The sequence below is a fragment of the Cetorhinus maximus genome, chromosome 7 (assembly GCF_964194155.1).
Source record: "Cetorhinus maximus chromosome 7, sCetMax3.hap1.1, whole genome shotgun sequence".
NCBI classification, from domain to species: Eukaryota; Metazoa; Chordata; class Chondrichthyes; order Lamniformes; family Cetorhinidae; genus Cetorhinus; species Cetorhinus maximus.
The window spans coordinates 42,674,698-42,695,872 of NC_135885.1; the positions used below are offsets into that span (position 1 = coordinate 42,674,698).

The window sequence follows — 21,175 nt, forward strand, 5'->3', positions numbered from 1 at the left end:
TTAGATAGGCTGGGGTTGTTTTTGTTGGATCAGAGAAGGCTAAAGGGACGACTTCATTGAGGTGTGTAAAATTATGACTGGCCTAGATCGAGTAAATGGGGATGAGCTACTAACTTTAGCAAAGGGGTCTAAAATCAAAGATTTAAAGTAATTGGTAGAAGAATTAGAAGGGAGATGAAGCATTTATTGACCAGAAGGTGGCAGGGACTTGGAACTCATTGCCTGAAAGGGTAGTAGAGGCAGAAACTCTAACCAGGTTTAAAAATAACTCAGATGTCTATTTGAAGAGCTGTGACCTGCAGGGCAATGGACCTAGTGCAGGAAGGTACGAATAAGCTGGGTAACTCTTCATCGACTGGAATGGACATGATGGGTCAAATGGTCTCCTTCAGTGTCGTCAATTTTCCATAATTTCTGTGGTTTTAAGTAGTGCTGACCAGCTATAATTGGTACTAGCATCACATAAGCTTGTTCCCCTATTGAAGCGCAGAGCCATTCAACAGTGCATTTAGTACTGGGCTGCGTGCTGCTATCATTTAAATTATCAGGCAGCATAAAGCTTTGCATGTATTAAAAGGAATTGGCATTGGTCAATTGTGCAAGATGATCCTGTGTCCATTTTCAGAGCCTATTGAATTCTGCTGCCATTTTTTTTCAGTTTTCTCTAATTGTTTTTGTCTTCTGACCTCCATCTTTCCTGAAGGTGTTGGTATAGCATCGTATTCAAACTCAACTTAACATTTCAATACCATACCCTCTCCATCCCAAAGACCAGTGACATTGCTGGTCTTCACTTTAGCTCAACTGCTGCTGAATCCTTCATACATGTCTGCAATTTTCAGAATTGACTATTCCAGTGCTCTTCCAGCCAGTCTCCTATCTTTCAGCTTCTGTAAATAGCATTTCATTCCAAACGGAGCTACCTATATCCTGTGCATACACTCTGGTGCACGAAGTCCACTCATCCAGCAACATTGTCATCGTTGACCTACATTGAATTCTGGCCCCCACCAACGCCAGAAATTTAAAATTCTCATCGACAAGAATGGGACTTTGAAAATTTCATATACCATCATCACACCCATTGTGGACACTGGCACGCCCATTTAATTTCCTGAGGGAAAATTCTGAACTTCAAATCTCTAGAATATTTACCCAGCCATCTCCTGTGTGCTGCTAGATCACAACCTTCTGTTAACTCCAATAATTGTATATAAGGGAAGAATGAGTCTGAAGGTGCTCTTTTACCTCAAGCAGGTATATTCTTCAGCCAGAATGACACACTCCCAGTTCCTTTCCCCACTGGAGTGTTACAGCTTCACCCATTTATATTCTTTTGAGCAAACAATTAAACTAAATTAACAAATCAAGGGAATGTACCCATTTATAGATGAGCCAATGCAATTGGCTTAACAATGTAATTGCTATACAATGTAATTGTCAACCAAGAAGAAGTGTATTATTAGACGTTGATAATGTAATTATTGATACGTTGACACCTTCCCTCCATTTTCAGCAGCATGGATGCTGAAATCACTTCTCCCTTGTGCCAAACATTAACTAAAATGAAGTTAGTCATATAATGGTGCTTCCAGAACGTAGTACTGTTAGACTTTTCATGAGAAGGTATTACGTATTACACCACTGCAGTACAATTTACTTTGGGTGTGTTGAAGGCGGACAATCCTGAACTCATTCCACAGCATTTCCCACATCATCCTCTGTTAGTTTGATTACTGGAACTGGTGGATAGCTTGGATGAGTTTGCTCTTTTTTAACTCGGGTGAAGCTCACAATTAGAAAATTAAATTGAGTACTTGTTCCAAGTAGAAATATATTGCAGCACATATTTTGCTCCCTATCAACACAGAGCGAATTGTATTTTTTTTGTTTCAGAACTTTTTGATAATTACATGCAACAAGATGCTCATGAGTTCTTGAACTACTTGTTAAACACCATTGCCGATATCCTGCAGGAAGAGAAAAAGCAGGAAAAACAGAATGGGCAGCTACATAATGGCTGTATTAATGACGACAATGGCAATGGCAGTGATGTACCAGAACCAACCTGGGTGCATGAAATGTTTCAAGGAACATTAACTAATGAAACCCGATGTCTTAACTGTGAAACTGTAAGTTTAGCATTCAGAAATTGTCAATTTTGTTATTTGTTAATCTTGTAATGATGAACTTGTTCAAAACACAAGGAAATATGTGGGAAGTTGTCAACAATGTATTATAACTAATTTGCCAGATAATAGTAATAATCTTTTATTTTCCACTCCCTTCATTGCCTGTGGTACCTTGCACTATAGCGGATGTCATTTCAGCTGTTATGTCAGTGCTTTCTCCACATCAGGATATCTCCTCCTTCCTGCTTTTTCCTGGATTTTTTTTACTTTTTTTCTTGAAATTCCTGTGTGGTTGACTTGGTCTGAATAATCATTTTTGGGGTTTTTTTTGCTTTAAAAACAGAACCATGTTCCCATTCATTTAACTATCACTGCAGTCTCAAAGTATAAATCTCTGGTACATTGTTTTGTTATATTTCAGGAAAAACAGCTTTCATATTATTGTATTATTGCTTCCTGCTATTATTAACTTTAAATTGTCCCTACTTCACAGGTAAGTAGCAAAGATGAAGACTTTTTAGACCTTTCTGTTGACGTGGAGCAGAATACTTCAATTACACATTGCTTGAGGTATGCTAAGTAAAATGTTAAAAATATCTAATTTTATAATTTATATTTAGAAATCAATGTAGCATACAACTGTTTATGTTTTCATGTTAAATGATCAGACTTATGATTTATACATGTCTTTTAAAATATGTAGTCAATTTTCATCTCTTTAAAATTGAATTTATTGATAAGTTTTGGAGATAAATGCAAGATCTGTCTCTTTTGCACAGGGGATTTAGTAATACAGAGACGCTGTGTAGTGAATATAAATATTACTGTGAAGTGTGCTGCAGTAAACAAGAAGCTCAGAAAAGGTAAGAATCTATAATAACGTTGTTTTAACAAACCATGTTTTAATCCATTATATAGTGGGCACAATGACTATCAGAGTTGATAGTTCAGATTTATTTCTGATGAAAAATTGTAACTTGAAATTGCAGGTCCCTTTCTGTATCAAAAAGGGAAATGTATAGTAGCAGTATTTTTTCAGTTTCCTGAGAATACTGTGAATTGTTCCATGATTCTCCATATCCCTTCAAGGTTGCTTTTATATTGTTCCAAATTAGTAAAAAATCAAATGATGTGTGAATGAAGACAGGAGCTTAAATGTCCTTTCTGCGATGGAAGGGCTCTAAAGGGAATTGAGTGAGTTGCATATAATCATGGAACCACTGTTATTGAGCTCATTACAGACTGTGTTGTAGATTGCTTTCCTTAAATTTATTTTCCAATGAGGAACTGATCTATAAGGATGCTTAACTTGAATATGCGCTGTCTGTTCTCTGTTTCTGGTACTACAAAGCTCTGTTTTTACTTTTTTTGTCCAGACCAATGTTCTCTTCAACTGAGTATTCAGACAAAATTACCCTATTAGTTTTGCCAGTCAGAAATTGCCCCTGATTTTAATGTCTCTTAGATCCATAAATGGGTAAAATTATGGTGAGGAATTGTGGCTGCTAATGAATTGGTGCAATACTAAGTGTTCATCCCATTAATTTCCGATGTTTTAGTCTTGTGCAGTTGCTGGGAAGAATTTTCATTCCATTCAACCAAAAAGATCCATGGTTTTGCATTGGTTGTCATTGCTTTCTGCAGACTATTTGACCTTTGTTGTCATCAAAAATTGGCGAGGAGGAAAGAAATACATTGCAAACTGATAAACAAAGCTGCTGTATTGTATTAAATATTCATTACTTATTTCAGATGATACAATTTACTGCAAGATGTTTCTAGAAATCCTGTCGAGAGTAAAAGTGATTTCCCTGGTTGCAATTTCAGTAACTTTGAGTTGTATTAAAGATCAATTGTATTACAGTAATTGTATTTATTTAATTCACCCTTAAACTTACTGAAAGCCTTATTGTGCATTCTCCTCTTAATACAAAGTGGCTTCATTCAAATGATCTAATAATGTAATGTAATTTTAAGCATTAAATTCCCACTATACTTTTATTTACATTGCTTAACTTTAATTATTGGATAATTCAAAAACTGGCTGAATTATCAGGAGCAAACTGTACATGATTTATGCAGTATTAACCCTTGGGACATTCCAACCTTTTTGGGCTGACCATTTTGTTAATTTATCTTTTACTGTAGTATTAACCATCTGCAATTAAATAAAACATTTTAAGTCAATTTAGCTCACCACACCTTTCCCTTTTGCCCTTTTTCCCTCTATCTTTTTTATTGATTTACCTTTATTTCTATTTAATATATCTGGTTACATCAATATCATAGCTTGTCTTTTTTTTAAGAAGTATAAATTAACTTTTGCCTCCCAGGACTCACCTTAGACAAACATTGACTGACTGAAAGCAAGCCCCAAAAATCATTTTTCAATCCTTTTGAGACCTTACTTCTGAAGTGATTTTCTGATGTCCAAATACAGGAGTATTTGATTGGGTGGCTTGCCTTGTCTGCATTGTCAGAGGTCTAATATCACCTGAATGAGCTTGTTCTTCCATGGTTCATGGACTTTTATAAATAAATGAAAATGTTAACAATTAGTCCAGTTTGGTAGTTGGACAGGTTGAAATATTTTTTCAAATTTAGATTACATTTGATTTAAGATTATACTTTTGTATACTTAGCAGGATAAGAGGAATTTAGGATAGGTGCAGGAGTTTACTTGATCTCAAAGGGGGAGATTCTTTCAGCTAGCTACACGCACACTGAAGAAACTAATCAGCTCAGGGCAAAACCTACAAATACAGAGATTTTGGGATCTCACTGTGCCGTACACTGATTGCAGCTGAGAAAATGGCGGGTGACCTGCTCGTAAGCCTTCACCAATACCATTCTGAGCTGGCTGGCAAGTTTGTTAGACTTACTTGAAGATGTGCATTTCTCTGATTTCCCCCCCGCCTTTTTTTGCAAGGTAGACAGTTGGGCATAGCTGCACAGATGAGATCAGCGACTCTAGTGAAGTATCAAGTATAATTTTCTCAGTTCTGTGGTACCCTTAAAGCTATGAATTTGGACAAATTGATTTGGTCTTTCTTAGTCTGCCCAGTACAAATGCAATATCTGTTTTCCTGAACTGTGCAAGTATTTCTAAACTAGACTATTGTGATAAATATCAGAGTTTAATTTTTTTTATCTAACAGATTTTATGCTGCAATATAATTTGTATCAAGAAGTTTAAGTAGCTGCTAATGCTAAGCACATAAAAACATGTCCTCCTGCTAGTTGCATAATAGGTGAGGAATCATTTACTTACTTAAAAGTCCAATGTACTAAATAACTTTTGAGTGGGAAGCAGGTCCCCTTTATTGGAACCAATTAACCTTCAGAACAATGTTTATCTGGTAGATATAGAAAGAAGTATACAAGAATAAGTTTAATCTGTCCAAGAGGAGTTATTAAACCACAGATATAGGCTGGTAACATACACACTTGAACAGCCCACATCACACTTGAACAACACACATCGCACTAACAGATGTCACTTGGATGATTTAAGATTTGGAGAGGAAGAGGACAGGGACCGTGGAATAGTTTTTTAAAAATTAATTTCATAATTTAAGCAATAGGTGAAAAATTTACCTCTATAAATAAAACATGCAAATTTAAAAAGCTTGACTCTAATCTGAACGCTCTAATTCATAGGACTTTTGAGATTATATTCTCAAAATGGAACTGTTATCATATTTGTCACAAGTCCTTTGGTGTCATTTTGCAGGATGAAAGTGAAAAAACTGCCTATGATTTTAGCTCTTCACCTGAAGAGATTCAAATATATGGATCAATTGCATCGATACACAAAGTTATCCTACAGAGTAGTCTTTCCTCTAGAACTCCGACTATTCAACACATCAGGCGATGCCACCAATCCAGACAGAATGTATGACCTGGTTGCTGTGGTGGTGCACTGTGGAAGGTAAGCACTAAATGTTCCACTTGCATTTAAGAATACAAAAAAAGCCTAGAACAAGAAAAATCCATCAAAAACATTCCTTTTTGGGCACATATACTGTGCTATATCTTGGGCTCTGTCCAACCCATTTCATCTTCCAAGAAAAGGGTCAGAAAAGTTCTTGCTAATCCCCCCCTCCCAAAAAAAAGTAAATCAAGTAAAATTCCAGAATAGCCCTCTGCCCAGCTGAAGGGGCATTGTTAATGATGGAGTAGAACAATTGCATGCAGTATCTCTGAACTAGCAAGGGGAAAGAGTAACCTGGATTTTTACTTGTCACAATTCACCAACCTCTGCGAGAAAATGCACATGAATGAATGTAAGGTGAGAATGTGATCAAGCACAGCTTCCTGTAGTCTCTCAATAGTTAAGCATTACTGTGAGGGCACCTTACTATCATGGATTTGTATCGCAGCATTTGTCACTGCCAAACTACAAGGGCTCTTAAGGGCTAGATTTCTGTCTGTCCCAGCTGGGCATAAAGTAATGGCTGGATTGAATCATAGAATGGTTACAGCACAGAAAGAGGCCATTCAGTTTGTCGTGTCCATGCCAGCTCTCTGCAAGCACAACTCAGCTAACCCCAATACCTCACCTTTCTCCAAAGCCCTGCAAATCCTTTCACTTTGGGTAATTATCCAATTCCCCTTTGAAAGCCACAACTGAATCTGCCTTCATTGCATTCTTCAGGTAGTGCATTCCAAAACCTAACCACTTGACGTGTAAAAGAAGTTTTTCATCTTCTCTCCATTGCTTCTTTTGCCAATAACCGTTAAATTTGTCCCCTCTGGTTCTTGACCCTTCTACATACGAACATACGAAATAGGAGTAGAAGTAGACCATTCAGCCCGTCGAGCCTGCTCTGCCATTCACTAAGATCGTGACTGATTTGTCTGTATTACTAATTCCACATTCCCATCTACCCCCGATAACCTTTGATTCCCTTGCCTAACAAGAATCTATCTAAATTAAAAGCAAAATACTGCGGATACTGGAAATCTGAAATAAAAACAGAAAATGCTGGAAAAACTCAGCAGGTCCAGCAGCATTTGTGGAGAAAGAAACAGAGTTAATGTTTCGAGTCCATATGACCCTTCAGAGCGCCGCAGAGCTCTGAAGAAGGGTGATACAGACTTGAAATGGTAACTAAGAATCTAACTACCTCCGTCTTAAAGATATTCAGTGACCCGTCCACTGCTTTCTGAGACAGAAAGCTCCAAAGTCGTACAACCTTCAGAGAAAAAATTTCTCCTCGTCTCTGTCCTAAAAGGGCACCCCCTAATTTTAAAACAGTTTCCCCCAGTTCAGGACTCACCCACAAGAGGAAACATCATGTCCGTGTCCACCTAGTCAAGACCATTCAAGATCTAATGGACTTCAATCAAGTCACCCCTCACCCTTCTAAACTCCAGTGGAAACAAGCTCAGTCTGTCTACCTTTCCTCCTAAGACAACCCACTCATTCCAGGTATCAATCTAGTAAACATCCTTTGAACTGCCTCTAATGCATTAACATCTGTCATTAAATAAGGAGACCAAAACTACACACAGTATTCAAGATGTGGTCTCACCAATGCCCTGTATAACTAAAACATAACATCCTTACTTTTATGTTCAATTCCTCTCGTAATGAAGGATAGCATTCCATTAGCCGCCTTAATTACTTGTTATACCTGCATACTAACTTTTCGTGATTCATGCACGAGAACACTTAGATCCCTCTGCACCTCGGCATTCTCCATTTAAGTAATACTGTGCTTTTTTATTCTTCTTGCCAAAGTGAACAACTTCACATTTTCCCACATTGTACTCCATCTGCCAGATTTTTGCCCACTCACTCAACCTATCTACGTCTGCCTGCAAGCTCCTTATGTTCTATTCACAACATACTTTCCTACCTATTTTTGTGTCATCTGCAAATTTAGCTACCATGCCTTCGGTGTCCTCATCTATGTCATTGATATAAATTGTAAAAAGTTGAGGTCCCAGCACAGACCCCTGTCGGATTTCGTTCGTTACATCCTCCCAATCAGAAAATGACCCATACTTTTTCTCCCAGCCAGCCAATCTTCTGTCCATGCTAATGTGTTACCCCTTACACCATGAGCTTTTATTTTCCACAATAACCCTTGATGTGGCACCTTATCGAATGCTTCCTGGAAATCCAAGTACAGTGCATCTACAGGCTCCCCTTTATCCACGGCACAAGTCATTCCTTCGTAGAACTCCAATAAATTGGTTAAACATGATTTCCCTTTCTTAGAACCGTGCTGACAATGCAAATAGAACAGTGTCTCCCTATCTACTCTGTCTACACCTCTCAAATTTTGAACCCTCTCAAATCTCCTCCCAACCTTCTATTCTCCAAGGACAATAGCCACAGTTTCTTCAATCTGCCTATATAACTGAAGTCCCTGTTCCCTAGAACCATTTTTGTAAATCTTTTCTGCACCCTCCTTTTTGGCTCTACGTTCTTCCTAAAGTGTGTTTCCCTGAATTGGACATAATACTCAGCTGTGGTCAAACCAGGAAGTTCACCATAACTTCCTTACTTTTTCACACTATGTCCCTATTTACAAAGCTCTGGATTCTCTATATCTTGTTAATCACTTTCTAAACCCACCCTGCCACTGTCACTGGCAAGGACTGTTCCACATATATCCTGCTTTCTACCCTTAATGTCATCATTAGCACATTCCTCAGCTTATATCACCACCGTCAACACCCTTTTGTCTATGACATCTTTGGCAATCTCTTCTTTGCCTCCACCTATCACTGGCCCTCTATCCAGCTCTACCTGCCCCACCCCCCTCAACCAGCTTATATTTCACCTCATTTCTATATTTCTTAGTTCTGATAAAGAGTCATGCGGACTCGAAACGTTGACTGTGTTCCTCTCCGCCGATGCTGTCAGACCTGCTGAGTTTTTCCAGGTATTTTTGTTTTTTTTTCAGATTTCCAGCATCCGGAGTGTTTTGCTTTTATCCAAGATATAGTAGTTGGAGGTGAACACAGATATTTATCAGTATGTGAGAGCATGAGTAGGGTCTCAATGCACTTAAGGGCATTATTGGAGTTTAGTAGCAGTTGGAATGGCTCTGTGCTTTAGTAGTGGAAGGGAATGGCACTGGAGTGTGGTTGGGTGCGGAGGGGCTGATGATTACGGGTTTTGGAAGCACTGGAAAATGAACCTGAGGTTTTATAGAACTGGGATGGGTGTTCAGAGGGTTTGACAGGAGCATGGGGTCCTTTGAACTCTCACCACTGTGGTGGAGGGGGTGTAGTGGTGTCCTGGTATTTGGCACAACTGTGGAAGGACCTATATTTAGAATAGAAACTGTCTATGTTACCTTGTCATGTGTAATTTACCTCTTCTCTAATCTAATGCAGCACCTCCCTGCACTGGGGGAGGGTGTATTTACAGTGTCGAAAATTTACATAGACATTTTCCATTATAAAATCGAATGTAGGACTTTAAAATGGCAGAAGTGCCCAGGTAGTATATACAAGTGCATATATATAAAATTGTACATGTGTGAGTTTACAAATATGCTTTTTGAACAAGAGAGGGCATTTTGGATAGAATGCATTCATAAATTACAATTTTTACAATTAATAAAATGTACAGAGAATTTTTGATACATCTATCTTAAGGAACATGTTTGTAAACTCATATGCATGTAAGTAATTTGAATAAATACTATTTTTATATGCTTCAAGTCATTCATGAAGGTCTTGAATCACCTGTGGAAGCAGACAGGGAGAATGAGCAGTGCACTCAGGATTTCCCTGCAACATTGTGAATCAGTGTAGGTGGTCCAGAACCTTCGCAATCAGATCTAAAGTAATTGAAAGTACATTATCTTGTAGTTTTGGAAAGCTTATTCAAAAGAAAACTCAATAAAGTCTGTGTCGCTTGTTTGTCATTTTCTTTCCATTTAATGTAAATGGAGGAAAATGCTGAGGGGCTTTTTTAAATTGAAATTAACCACTATGGCATGGAACAGTATAGTGAACCATTTTTCTAAATCATCTTTTGAAAATTGTATATGGAGAAAGCATGTTTATAACTTGCACTTTTAAATATAGCGTAATGTTGGGTGTATGAAATTGGTGAAGTTTTCCTGTAGTTGCACTGCAGATGATCTGCACTATTTGTCACACTCCACCCTGTTAATACATCTGTAAAGTGTGATGATGGATGAGAAATGTTTGCGCTATATTCATTCGAAGTTTGAAAAGCGCTCAACAGTAGCTATAGGTAATATCTTTCTAAACTTGGGTTTAGAACATTTTCAACTATGTAACGCACATTGAAGCTGGTAGAGGTTTGAGCAAGTTTAACTGATGACGTAAGAATATCACAAAGCATTTTAAAACGGCTTTAAGCACTTTGTCCTTAGCATACTGGTACTAGTTTACAAAATGAGCTTGACAGTAATACTGTAAATTAGTTCTTTATTACTTGAGAACTAGATCAAAACCTATTGGAGCCTTCCTTTATGACTGCCTGTAATCTAATATTTTGTTAAATACAATGCAGGTTGTCTCCACATTATGCAGTCAGCAGCAATCTTTTGAGAATTAAAAAATCCCTTGTAGCAATTTCTTTTGTGCAAAGCTGATTAAACCTGTAAAGTGTGGATTAATCATTACATGCTGGCTCCTTGCCAGACTCTGGCAACATGTAAGATGAGCTGTGAGGAAAAAATGATGAATAGGCAATTTCATCTTCACTGGCTAGAATTTTACTGCAACTCTTATTTTCAAACCTTGTTTAAAATTTATCTGATGCTACAGAAACATTAAAAGGATATTTTGTGCTAATGCTAATTGTTTCTTTTATTTAGTGGTCCTAACCGAGGGCACTACATTGCAATAGTAAAGAGCCATGACTTTTGGTTGTTGTTTGATGATGATATAGTAGAGGTATGTTTATTCAAAGTTATTACTAAATTTAAGTTATTTAGTGCAACTAACATAAAATTTTGAAAAGCAACTTTTGTGTCCAATTGTATTAGTAAGATTTGATTATTCTGTGAAATTATCAAATACTGCAGCTATTTAAGAACATAGTAAAATTATGTACTTGAAACTTGAGTTAAAAGGAACATGGAAGTTTGTATGACTCTGTAATACCATATCTGCGACCATGTTAACCCATACTGATGCCCTTGTTAACCAATATATCTGGGACTTTAACAATGTTAACCGATAGCAGATTAGGTGAATTTTCCCAGCTATTGTTGTGTAGTCCACAGAAACCTGAGAAAAGAAAAAATAATCTGAAAAACTGAGGGCATGTACCCTCACAAAAAGGGGAAAAGTTTCAAGGTGGTAGGTTTAAAAAAAAAAATAGAATTCTTGATAACTCATGAAACTTCTCTGAATTCAGACTCGTTCACAGTTTATGTTCCGGTTTTATATAAATATAGTTTATTTTTAAAATGGAAGATTCCCCAAATTACTCTTGAGCGATGGAATCTCAATATTCAACATAGACGCAGCCAGTAGCTATTCAGTTCTATGAGCCTGCTCCTCCATTCAATGAGACCATGGTTGATCTGTACCTACACTCCATTTACCCACCTTGGCTCCATATCCCTTGATACCCATCTCTATCAAAAATAATTATCACAGTTTTGAAATCGCTAAATGTCCCAACATCCACAGCCTTTTGGGGGTCAGAATTCTGGATTTCTAAAATATCAGTGTTGAATTTGAAAAAAAATGTAGAATATTGTGAAATACTTGAGTTATTATAGCTCCATCCTTTATCTTGTGTTTAAGTATGTTAGGCTTAATCATTCTGGAAATAAAATGTAATTGCATTACAACTGAAGATTTATAAACTTTGTTACTTACCCTTCAGGGCACTATTGTTTTAATGAAGACTTTAAAATATTAAAGATGGCGAAAGTAGGTTCGATAATAACTTTCAAAAGGAAGTTGGATGTATACATAAAAAAGAAAGATTTGCAGAGCTTAGGGAAAGAACCAGGAAGTGGACCTAATTAGTGGCTCCTTCAGAGAGCGAGGATACGCACGAAGGGCTGAATATTTCCTTGTATGATTCTTTGTGCCTCTGTAGTTCTTAAGAAACCCTTTTGTTTTGTTTTTAACTAAGCCGATTTAGAAGTAGCTGAACTGAAGAAGTGTGGTTTTTCTGTAGCCTGGCAAACTTTCAAAGCATAGTTATAACCTCAGTTCAAGGTTAAATTTGGAACAGTAAACAGAATTTGTCAGAGTTTCCCATCTCTGGCAGGAATCCATAGTACATTTAGAAGTGATCCTTTGTGTTAGATTTTTTTTTAATTCTAAAGTGAGAGAAGATGGAGAAAAGATTGTAGGATGCCTGTTTTAAAATATTCTGCTGAGCTACTTTATAGTTCTTAAATGTTAAACATGCTGACTGGTGCCTTTTAGATGCCCCTTGTTACTTTGGCCATTGTCATGCTTTAGGACTGGGCAGAGGCAGAATCCCCAATGGAGTTTCATGATGTCAAACGGTGAGGAGGTTCTGATCCTACAGTGTCTCTAGTCAGCAATTCAGTAACATGCAGCATGGCAGCAAAACCAGACCACAAAAGAAAGGGTAGCTTTATCTTTTTAAAAAATATTTTGGAGCAATAGTGTAGTTCATTTTGGTATTCTGTACTCCACTTGCAATTCTGTTCCTTAAAATGACTGATCAATTAAACTTTGAAGATCACTGCTGATTTTGAGATGAAGGCCTTGTTCAAGTATTGCTTCTATTTTTATTCTTAGTGATTTACAAAGAAGTTATTTCCTTAAGTGTTAAGCAAAACAACTGGTTTGCTAAAATTGGGGAGTTTATTCAGCGATGCAAGAACTAGAAATAGGATGGCAAAAACATTGTGGTCAATGTAGACGTAGTCAAGTATTGAAGGTGAGATTCCTCTTGGACAGTAAAGCAAACTGGGTGACCTGTTTTATGCTCTGTCCAGTCAATGTAAAACGGGCTTCTGATTTGCTATCACCTTTTTGCATTGCTGCTGAAGACAAATTTTATCCCTATTGACTTGTCAAGTAAAGAGTTGCCCCACCTGACAGAGTAGGTTATTATCCAGCTGTAGTAAGTGAGGGCTTTTGACAGTAAGTGACACATGTACGCAGGTAGTTCTCTATTTAATGTGTAGTATGTTTACTACTTGTGCAAAAGCTTTGACTTTCCTATTTGACGTTTGGGCACATATTTGCACTGAATTTGTTTGGTAGATAGCTATTAGAATTGAACTAAGCTCTGGAGCTCCTTTCTCAATTGTTAACAATGCTTATGTTGTCTACTGCACAGAAAATAGATGCACAAGCCATCGAAGAGTTCTATGGATTGACGTCCGATATCTCAAAGAACTCTGAGTCTGGTTATATCCTTTTTTACCAGTCCAGGGATTAAATGGATGCGGAGTGCAGAACAGTTCCACCTCATTCACTCCCCAATGCTCACCCTTGCAGAAACAAGGCATTGAGACCATGCAAAAGAAAGAGGATGAGAGAACTTTTCAGTCTTGTTTGCCAAGCTTGGGTCATACTAGAGTAACACTGATTGTAATGGCAAAGCAAAAATATCCATGTAAACAAAGCAGTTTTACTCATTGTGAAAGCACATTGAAATAAAGCTGTAGCAGCTGTGTATAAGGGACGCTGTATAAGTGACGCTGAACTGAAGCTGTGATGTCAGTTCCAGAGCTCAAATCGACATAAGAGAAAGTAATGCATGCTACATGCATACGTATGAAACCAAAGTGAACTGATGTTCAATCAGATTGATCTCTCCCTGGCTTCATCCTGTTGGCTTTTTAATTTATATAATTTTTACATTCTCAAATTTGGGAACTACTGGGATTACAAGTTTTTTCCCTTTTAAAATAAATGACCAAAAACAATGACAGTTGATATTAATAAATTTGAGCAAAATTTCCCACCAAAGATGAACATGACATTGTGGATTATGTAAGGTGTCTACACCTCTTAAAACATATTTGACTGACATCTAGCCTTGCAATTGTATCTACTTTCAATTTCCACAAGGTAAATACATATTCCAGCAGACTTGGTGTCAATTTGCATTAAATTCAAGTGATTATTTTGTTTTACCATCTGTTCAGACTTTGGCATTCTATTTACAAAAAATCTGGTGCTGATTGCTGGATAGTGATCTAATGCACAAGAAACATCAACTATGAGTAGATGTTAAATGCAGGGCAGGAGCAATGGCAGGCAAAGAGTTGTAGAGCATTGTAAATACTACAGTGAAACAATTTGTTAGTGTCAAAGAATTAAATACGTTTTGTAAAGTATTTTTATCCCAGAGAAACTGTAAAGTAACAGTGTTATACAAGTAATTCCAATTTTTTTTTGACTCAATGCATATATAACATCATGAGAAAGTAACTAGACCATATTTTAAATGTCTCACTAAAGTGAAACACCCTACTGTTCTGCCATATTGGAGTGTGCACTAATTATTTTCTGTTGTATATAATATGTAGATAATTTGATTACATGTTTAAGATTCTTTAGTTTCTTTATAAACCATTTCAGTTTCTTCGGTTGTTCACTATTATGTACAATATAATTACTCTTCATTGTAGCATATAATTTCACCTGCATTAGTTGTCTGCATTGCTAACCTGATCCAGCACACTTCAATGTAGTAATTGAAGTAACCGATTTGTTTGTCTGAAAAACATGGCCCGTGTTCCCATGCACTTAGCTGAACTCAGTCACAGATGAATGTAATATCTCAAGCCCCTGTTTAAACACCATGTGTACATTTGGATCAGTTTTGCATTTCTGTTTAAGGGAATCCAAAGTACACTGTTCGTATGGTAATCATAAATTTGAAAGCTTGCATAAAATGTTTTTAAAATCCTACCTCCCATATTAATTTAAAACCTAGTCATGAATTTGAATCAAATTGATGTAATTTTATGAATTTTTGTTTGCTGTCTCCTCATGGTGCACACCAGCCCATGCCCCTGAAATATGGCTTGCCAGCCTGACTAATTGTTCTGGTTTAAAGCAGGATTGTAAATGGGAGGTAGATTAAAGTGGTTTAAAATGTAAATGGGAAGTAAATTAATTGCAGTTCAAATTCAGTAGAATCTGAGCACCTAAGCTGGCTGATGACAGATGGATAGAGTAGGCTGATTAAAATTAATTTTAAAGTGGCCTGCATAAACTTTAAAGTAGGATTTAAGACCAGAATCACTGTTCTGAATAAATAAGGTGGAAAACATTTTCCACCTTCCTCTTGTACAGTACTTGATATCAATACTTTGAAATTCTGTGAAGATTGTCTATCTGCTGCTAAACTGAACTTTAATTCATCAGAGAACATTCTGTAGCTTTAGGATAATGCTTTTTGACCTGTTGGCTCAGGAAATGCTGTGGTCTTAACATTTGATGCCATTTAACCCTTAGCATTTACCTTTAGGTATTTTTTTTTTAAAGGAGAATAGTATCATGTTATTAGGGCATGGTGTAAACTTGTGGGGACAGGAGCTTAGATGATTACTTCTAAGTAGATAGCTGAAATGCCCAAAATATATTTTCCAAAATTGTGTTTTTTAATTGAAGTCTGTTAGGCATTCTCTATAGTGCTTTAAACAATTTTGATATATTTCCTGCATTAAAATTCATCTTGGGATTCAAGAATAGAGAAGCCATGTACGTTCAGTTGAATTTTTCTTGCCTCCTCTTCTCCACCTCCCCACTTTTGTGATTAGAAGATTATATGCTTAACAGTTGCTATTTATAGTTTCAAAAAAGAATACTTTAATCATATCAAAAAAAAACAAAATAATCAGTGGTCATTTGAGGTATTGTTAGAATATTGCAGCATTATGCATTTGCTCCTGTATTATGCTCGGGATTTCTTTTAAAAAAAAAAAAATGTTTTTTGGGTGTGGATGTTGGTGAATATTAGGAATTGATTTGGCTATTGTGCAGCAGTCAAATGGTGCAGAGTTTGATCATTTTGGATATTTTAAGTGCTACAAAATTGCATTTTAGCCATCAGAAATCAAGGCGATGGGGGAAAAGTAACCAGTAAGTAATGGAACTGATTAATGTCTTTGTCGAGAAGCTCTTTGGGACACAGCAGCTGAATATTTTGTATATTGGGTCAGAAATTTCTACAGAAAAAAAGTATGTTCTTTGATAGCATAATATTGTATGTATATATATTGAAAAATTACTCTAAATTATAAATTGCACTTTTGATACTGATTTTTAGGTGTATTTAAGGGGTTACTTGAGACAGCCTGTTGTTTAATTATGTTTTTGTCTTACAGAAATAAAAAAAAGATAATTTACAGGCCTAAAGAGTGCTTGAATTTTATGTTTAACTTGCTGTGGTAATTACACAGATTATTCTTGAAGTAAATCTTTTTAACTCTAATTGCATTATATTTGAAAAGGAAATATTTTGTAAGTTCTGTTTTATTTAACCCCTGCTTTAGACACTGCTAAGCACCAACGTTACTTTTACATTTTTGTGTGGTAGTCAAAAATAACTTATTTCTGTCAAATTACTTCTTGTGGGACCAAGCTGTATATATTTCAAAGATCTCTGTGACTTCATATTTGAAGGGACAATCAATCTGGAATTGCATTCAGTGTCAGCAGCATACCTGATTTAAGCAATTAATATTACATTTATTATTGCTTTAGGATATACTAGCAGGTCTCATGATATTGCTTGCAGTGAGTCATGTAATGTATAAAAAAGCATATTTAGTGCACTTGCTGCCACAAACCTTATCTGTTCTAGCACTTATTATGAACTAGTTGATCTCCTCTGGTCACTACATGAGAGTCAAGACCAAGTATAATCTTTGGGTGAAGCAGTGTTTTAAGTCAGGAGCTAATTAGAATCCAGCATGCAGCTGTAATTCAGTTCGATTGTTAAGTCATATTATCCTTATTTTATCCATTCCTATCATAAATCCCTTTGTGTACATTTATAATGGAAGAATTAATCTAAACTCCTGCCAATGGTAGTGATTTAGGTGCCTCCCCTATGGGGCCTAGTAAGGGAGATCGGTTGGTTCATTAGAGAGTGTCAGATTTATATTGGAAATTTTCATATACATGTGAACATTAGAATTTAGAATGAGAAAATGTTGAGGCTTTTAATATGTTACGAGTTGATCTTGTTTGGCAATACACACTGTTAATCAAATGTGGCCCTTCTATAATCTCTTTTAGACTGCATGATAATTGGACCAGATGTGGAGATGAAATTCTGTCACCATTTTAATGCTTTGCCTTCTGTCCTTATTTTTATATTTCAATTATAACATCCTCTGTTCATATTTATAATGTAAATCTATCATGTTGTAATTACATCCTTCCATGTGTGATGATGCTGTAGTGCCTCCATTGGGTGGAGGGGGGTATAAATGTAGCCTAGCAAGTTTTCATAATAAATGTTGACAAAGGAATTTATGCTAAAACAGGGTAACAAGACAGGGTTTGTGCAGATGGAGATTAAATCTGGATAGTTATAATGGAACCTTACCAAATAGCCATTAGTGGGATTCTGTATATAAACATTTATGTATCAATTTTAGAATGAAAATTTACATTAAATAGTTAGCCATCATGGTTGGTAATAAACCAATTGAATCATTCAGAATGTTCTTAAGGGAAAAGTTGCCTTTTTTCACCAATTGAAATTTCTAATGTCCAAAGAAAGGTTTAAAACAGAATTTGAAGTTAATCATATTTCATAATAACATGGTTGGATTTATCCACTTTTATTTTTAACTTATGTTTTTAAAACCTTCATTACTTGAAGGTCTTTTCCAAAAACCTTGCTTTATTCTTGAAAATTGTCACCATGCTAGGTAAAAATGTATTAGCTGAACATAAATCCTGCAGCCTGGATGTGTGTACTGTGTGCAGCGTCTTCGGAATCACCAATGACAGTTACAATGAAAAATCATACAATGCTCTCCCAATCTGTTTAGTTTTCAAAATTTATTTGGTGGGAAAAAGCTGAAGGAGAAACTTTCAAAAGATTTATTCAAGTAAATTTTGTTTTTTTAAAGATACTTTTTGTGTAATAGGAATAGAAAAGAACACTAATTATAATGATTGCAGCCCAAGTTGTTTGATTTATAAATACTATATATATAAACTTCAGAAAATATTGAGTTGAGGGGGCAAGATACATATAGATTGATGAGTCTTTCCTCATCTTAACTGTTGAACGGCTTCAGGAAGCCCTCCGTATATGAAACCTTCCAGTTCTACCAAACTCATGTTCCCCTTCCACAGTGATGTCAGACCAAAGGTTCTCCCTCACCCTCCCCCTGTTCTCTCTCTCTCTCTCTCTCTCTCTCTCTCTCTCTCCCTCTCTCCCCCCCCCCCCCACCCCCACTCCCCACACACGCACCGCTAAACCCAGCAGCTTCACCAAAGTTCTGTCAAAACCCAGGAGCACACCCAGTGCTACAGAAGTATAGAACCGTTTCCTGTGTAGCAAAACTCCACTTCCACTTCCCAGTATTACTAAATATTGGATATCAAACTTTGGCTGAAACATCATCATGTATAACATCTTACTGGATATTTTCATCTTTAAAACTAGTAAGAGATTAAAAATAAATACATATAGGTAAAGGAAATTAAAAGCCACTCATGTACAGTTTCTTCAGAATGATGGAGATTTGTGGAATTCAATTCCTGAAGTGCCAGTAAGAATCCAAAAACACAGTTTACTTAAATTTGAAGCTGATATATACAGTCACTAAAAATCTGTGGACCAGATGTTATTCTCTGCATGGTGTAAATCTGTGGTTTCAAAACTGCATACCCATTAACTCATTGTGAGCAGCGCCATAGGAGTTCTGCTAATATTTTCTGCTGGTTATGCTCAATAACACATGCTGGGGAGAAAATAGTCTTCAGCAGTAGTGCAAAATTGAGCTCCGAAGAGAAGAGTCATACAGATTCGAAACATTAAATCTGTTTCTCTTGCCATAGATGCTGCCAGACCTGCTGAATTTTTCCAGCATTTTCTGTTTTTATTTCAGATTTTCAGCATCTGTGTATTTTGCTTTTATTTTGCTGTTCGTATCTTTGTGTCGGACTCCCTTTCCTCCATCAATCTGTCTGGAAGTTCCTCCTCCAGTCTCCTATTTTGTATGTCTGTGTCTGTATGATTTCATATTTGTTCCTTTAGTAACTTATTGAGTACTTATCTACCTTGAATTGCAAGCAACATGAGAGTGCAGGCCATTTGAGAACTTGTGCAATCCATGCACTTCAGAGAAAAAAATGGATCTAAGCCAGCCAGAAAGTCAGGTGTGAGAGGGGATAGGCCATCTGAGGCTGACTGTGGGCCAGAGGTTTTTTTGGTGTTGCATTCCTGGTCTTCCTGGAACCAGAAAAATAAAAATTAAAACATTTTCTTGGAAATTTATTGGTCCCTTTAAGGGTAGCTATTTGGACTATTCAATGGGCAATATTTAATGGAGGTGACGGGTCTCGCCCAAGAGCTCCATGTCATCTCTTTTAGAGAAGGCCTGCCATATTTAGTGCCACCCGAGGCCTTTAACTGAACAACAGTGGACAGCCCCCAGGATCAAGGACCCGGGAGCAGAAGTCCCACATGCGGAACCTGCCAACCCATCAGGCCAGCAGTACAATGGAATGGTAGATGGCTGCTGCCAGTACAACATCCACCCAAAGCTTAGGATTGCCTATGAACCCAGGCACAGGTGAGTGATGATGGGGGTGTCGCAGGGAATTGGGGGGTGGTGGGTGCACTTAAGAGCCCCCGGTGGCAGCAGTGTGAGAAGGCTGTCCACGGGCCACCTTGTCACGGGTTTGATTTGGAGTAGACGCAAGAAGGTGGGATCCCCATCTGCCATCCTCCTGCCTAATTAAAGACCACCCCTCCCCACTCCCACCATCAAACTCACCATGGAGGAGGGAACTAAATTCTGCCCAATATGTGGTATGCACAGACAGAGTGAGCACCACATGTCACACTTTTTTTTTGTGTGTGCAATTTGCAATCAGGGGTTCTGCAACGACATGCGGTCACAGTTTTTACATATTTAAACAACCTTGCACCTGTTGCAGGCAGCACGCTCGCTCATTTATCAGGTTACCTGAAAAATACCTGGGAGGTGGCTGGAAGTGCTTGCTTTCTGGCAACATTTAACCTGATGACAGTAGTACACTTCTTTAAAAAAAAAGGTCCTTATAAAGTTCAACCTCCTGATCACCACTTAACCCTGGCTTAACACTACACTGGATTTATTAAGGTATCAAGCTGTGTAAGAAAACCTTCCCAAGGATTTCTAAAACTGCTGCATTCCAGATTCACTTTGCTCCACAGCAATATGAAAGTGTCGTCTCTATTCTCTCTAAATATGAAAAATGTGCAATACTAACTAGCTGAGCCAGATAAGAGCAGCACAATCATTTACTGCATTATTGGTGATGAAGGATGGTGCAGTAATTCAACATATTGATCTCAGTATGTTGTGTCAAGTGAGGTTGGTTGCACTAATTTGTAATGCAAGTTCTAATTTTGCTCCTCCCACCACCAAGGAGCTAATTGGCACAATGATAGTTCAATATTTTAATCCAATGGACTTTTTAAAAGACTTGCAGCAGTATTTACCAACTAATAAAATAAAATGGCCCAGATTTTGCAGTCAGGGGCAATCGAATGGTGTACCCTGTCCTCACTTGCAAATATTTCCATGTGCTTTCACGGCAACTTTTGATCATTGGGAGTGAGGTATAGTGTGTAGCCATCTGCAGGGGATCTGGGATGGTGTGAATAGGACAAGCAAAAGCATATCTCCTTACCATTTAGATTGCAGAATCCTTACTATGATACAAAATCTAAATGAAGAAATGTAAATTAGAATATTTAATTCAATGTAAAATTATCTACAGCAAACAAAATGAAGGGGATCAAAGATGGAATTAAGAGTAAGAGATCAAAGAAACAAAACAATTATTTTCATTTTTACAATCTCCAACAATAATTAAAATCTGAAGGAATGAGACTCCACACTAAATTT

General features: G+C 37.0%; 1 protein-coding gene across 2 annotated transcripts in view; it reads left to right on the plus strand.

Annotated features, from left to right (window-relative positions):
- Positions 1–16,448, plus strand: part of usp12a (ubiquitin specific peptidase 12a) — a 47,014-nt gene extending 30,566 nt beyond the window's left edge. For both annotated transcript variants that reach the window (XM_078545389.1, XM_078545390.1), the window contains 6 exons: positions 1,897–2,132; positions 2,626–2,702; positions 2,912–2,995; positions 5,866–6,063; positions 10,949–11,027; positions 13,414–16,448. In XM_078545389.1, coding sequence (XP_078401515.1) covers positions 1,897–2,132; positions 2,626–2,702; positions 2,912–2,995; positions 5,866–6,063; positions 10,949–11,027; positions 13,414–13,515 — 776 coding nt within the window. In that variant the 3' untranslated portion in view covers positions 13,516–16,448. The remainder of the gene's footprint in view (positions 1–1,896; positions 2,133–2,625; positions 2,703–2,911; positions 2,996–5,865; positions 6,064–10,948; positions 11,028–13,413) is intronic.
- Positions 16,449–21,175: the final 4,727 nt, after the last annotated feature.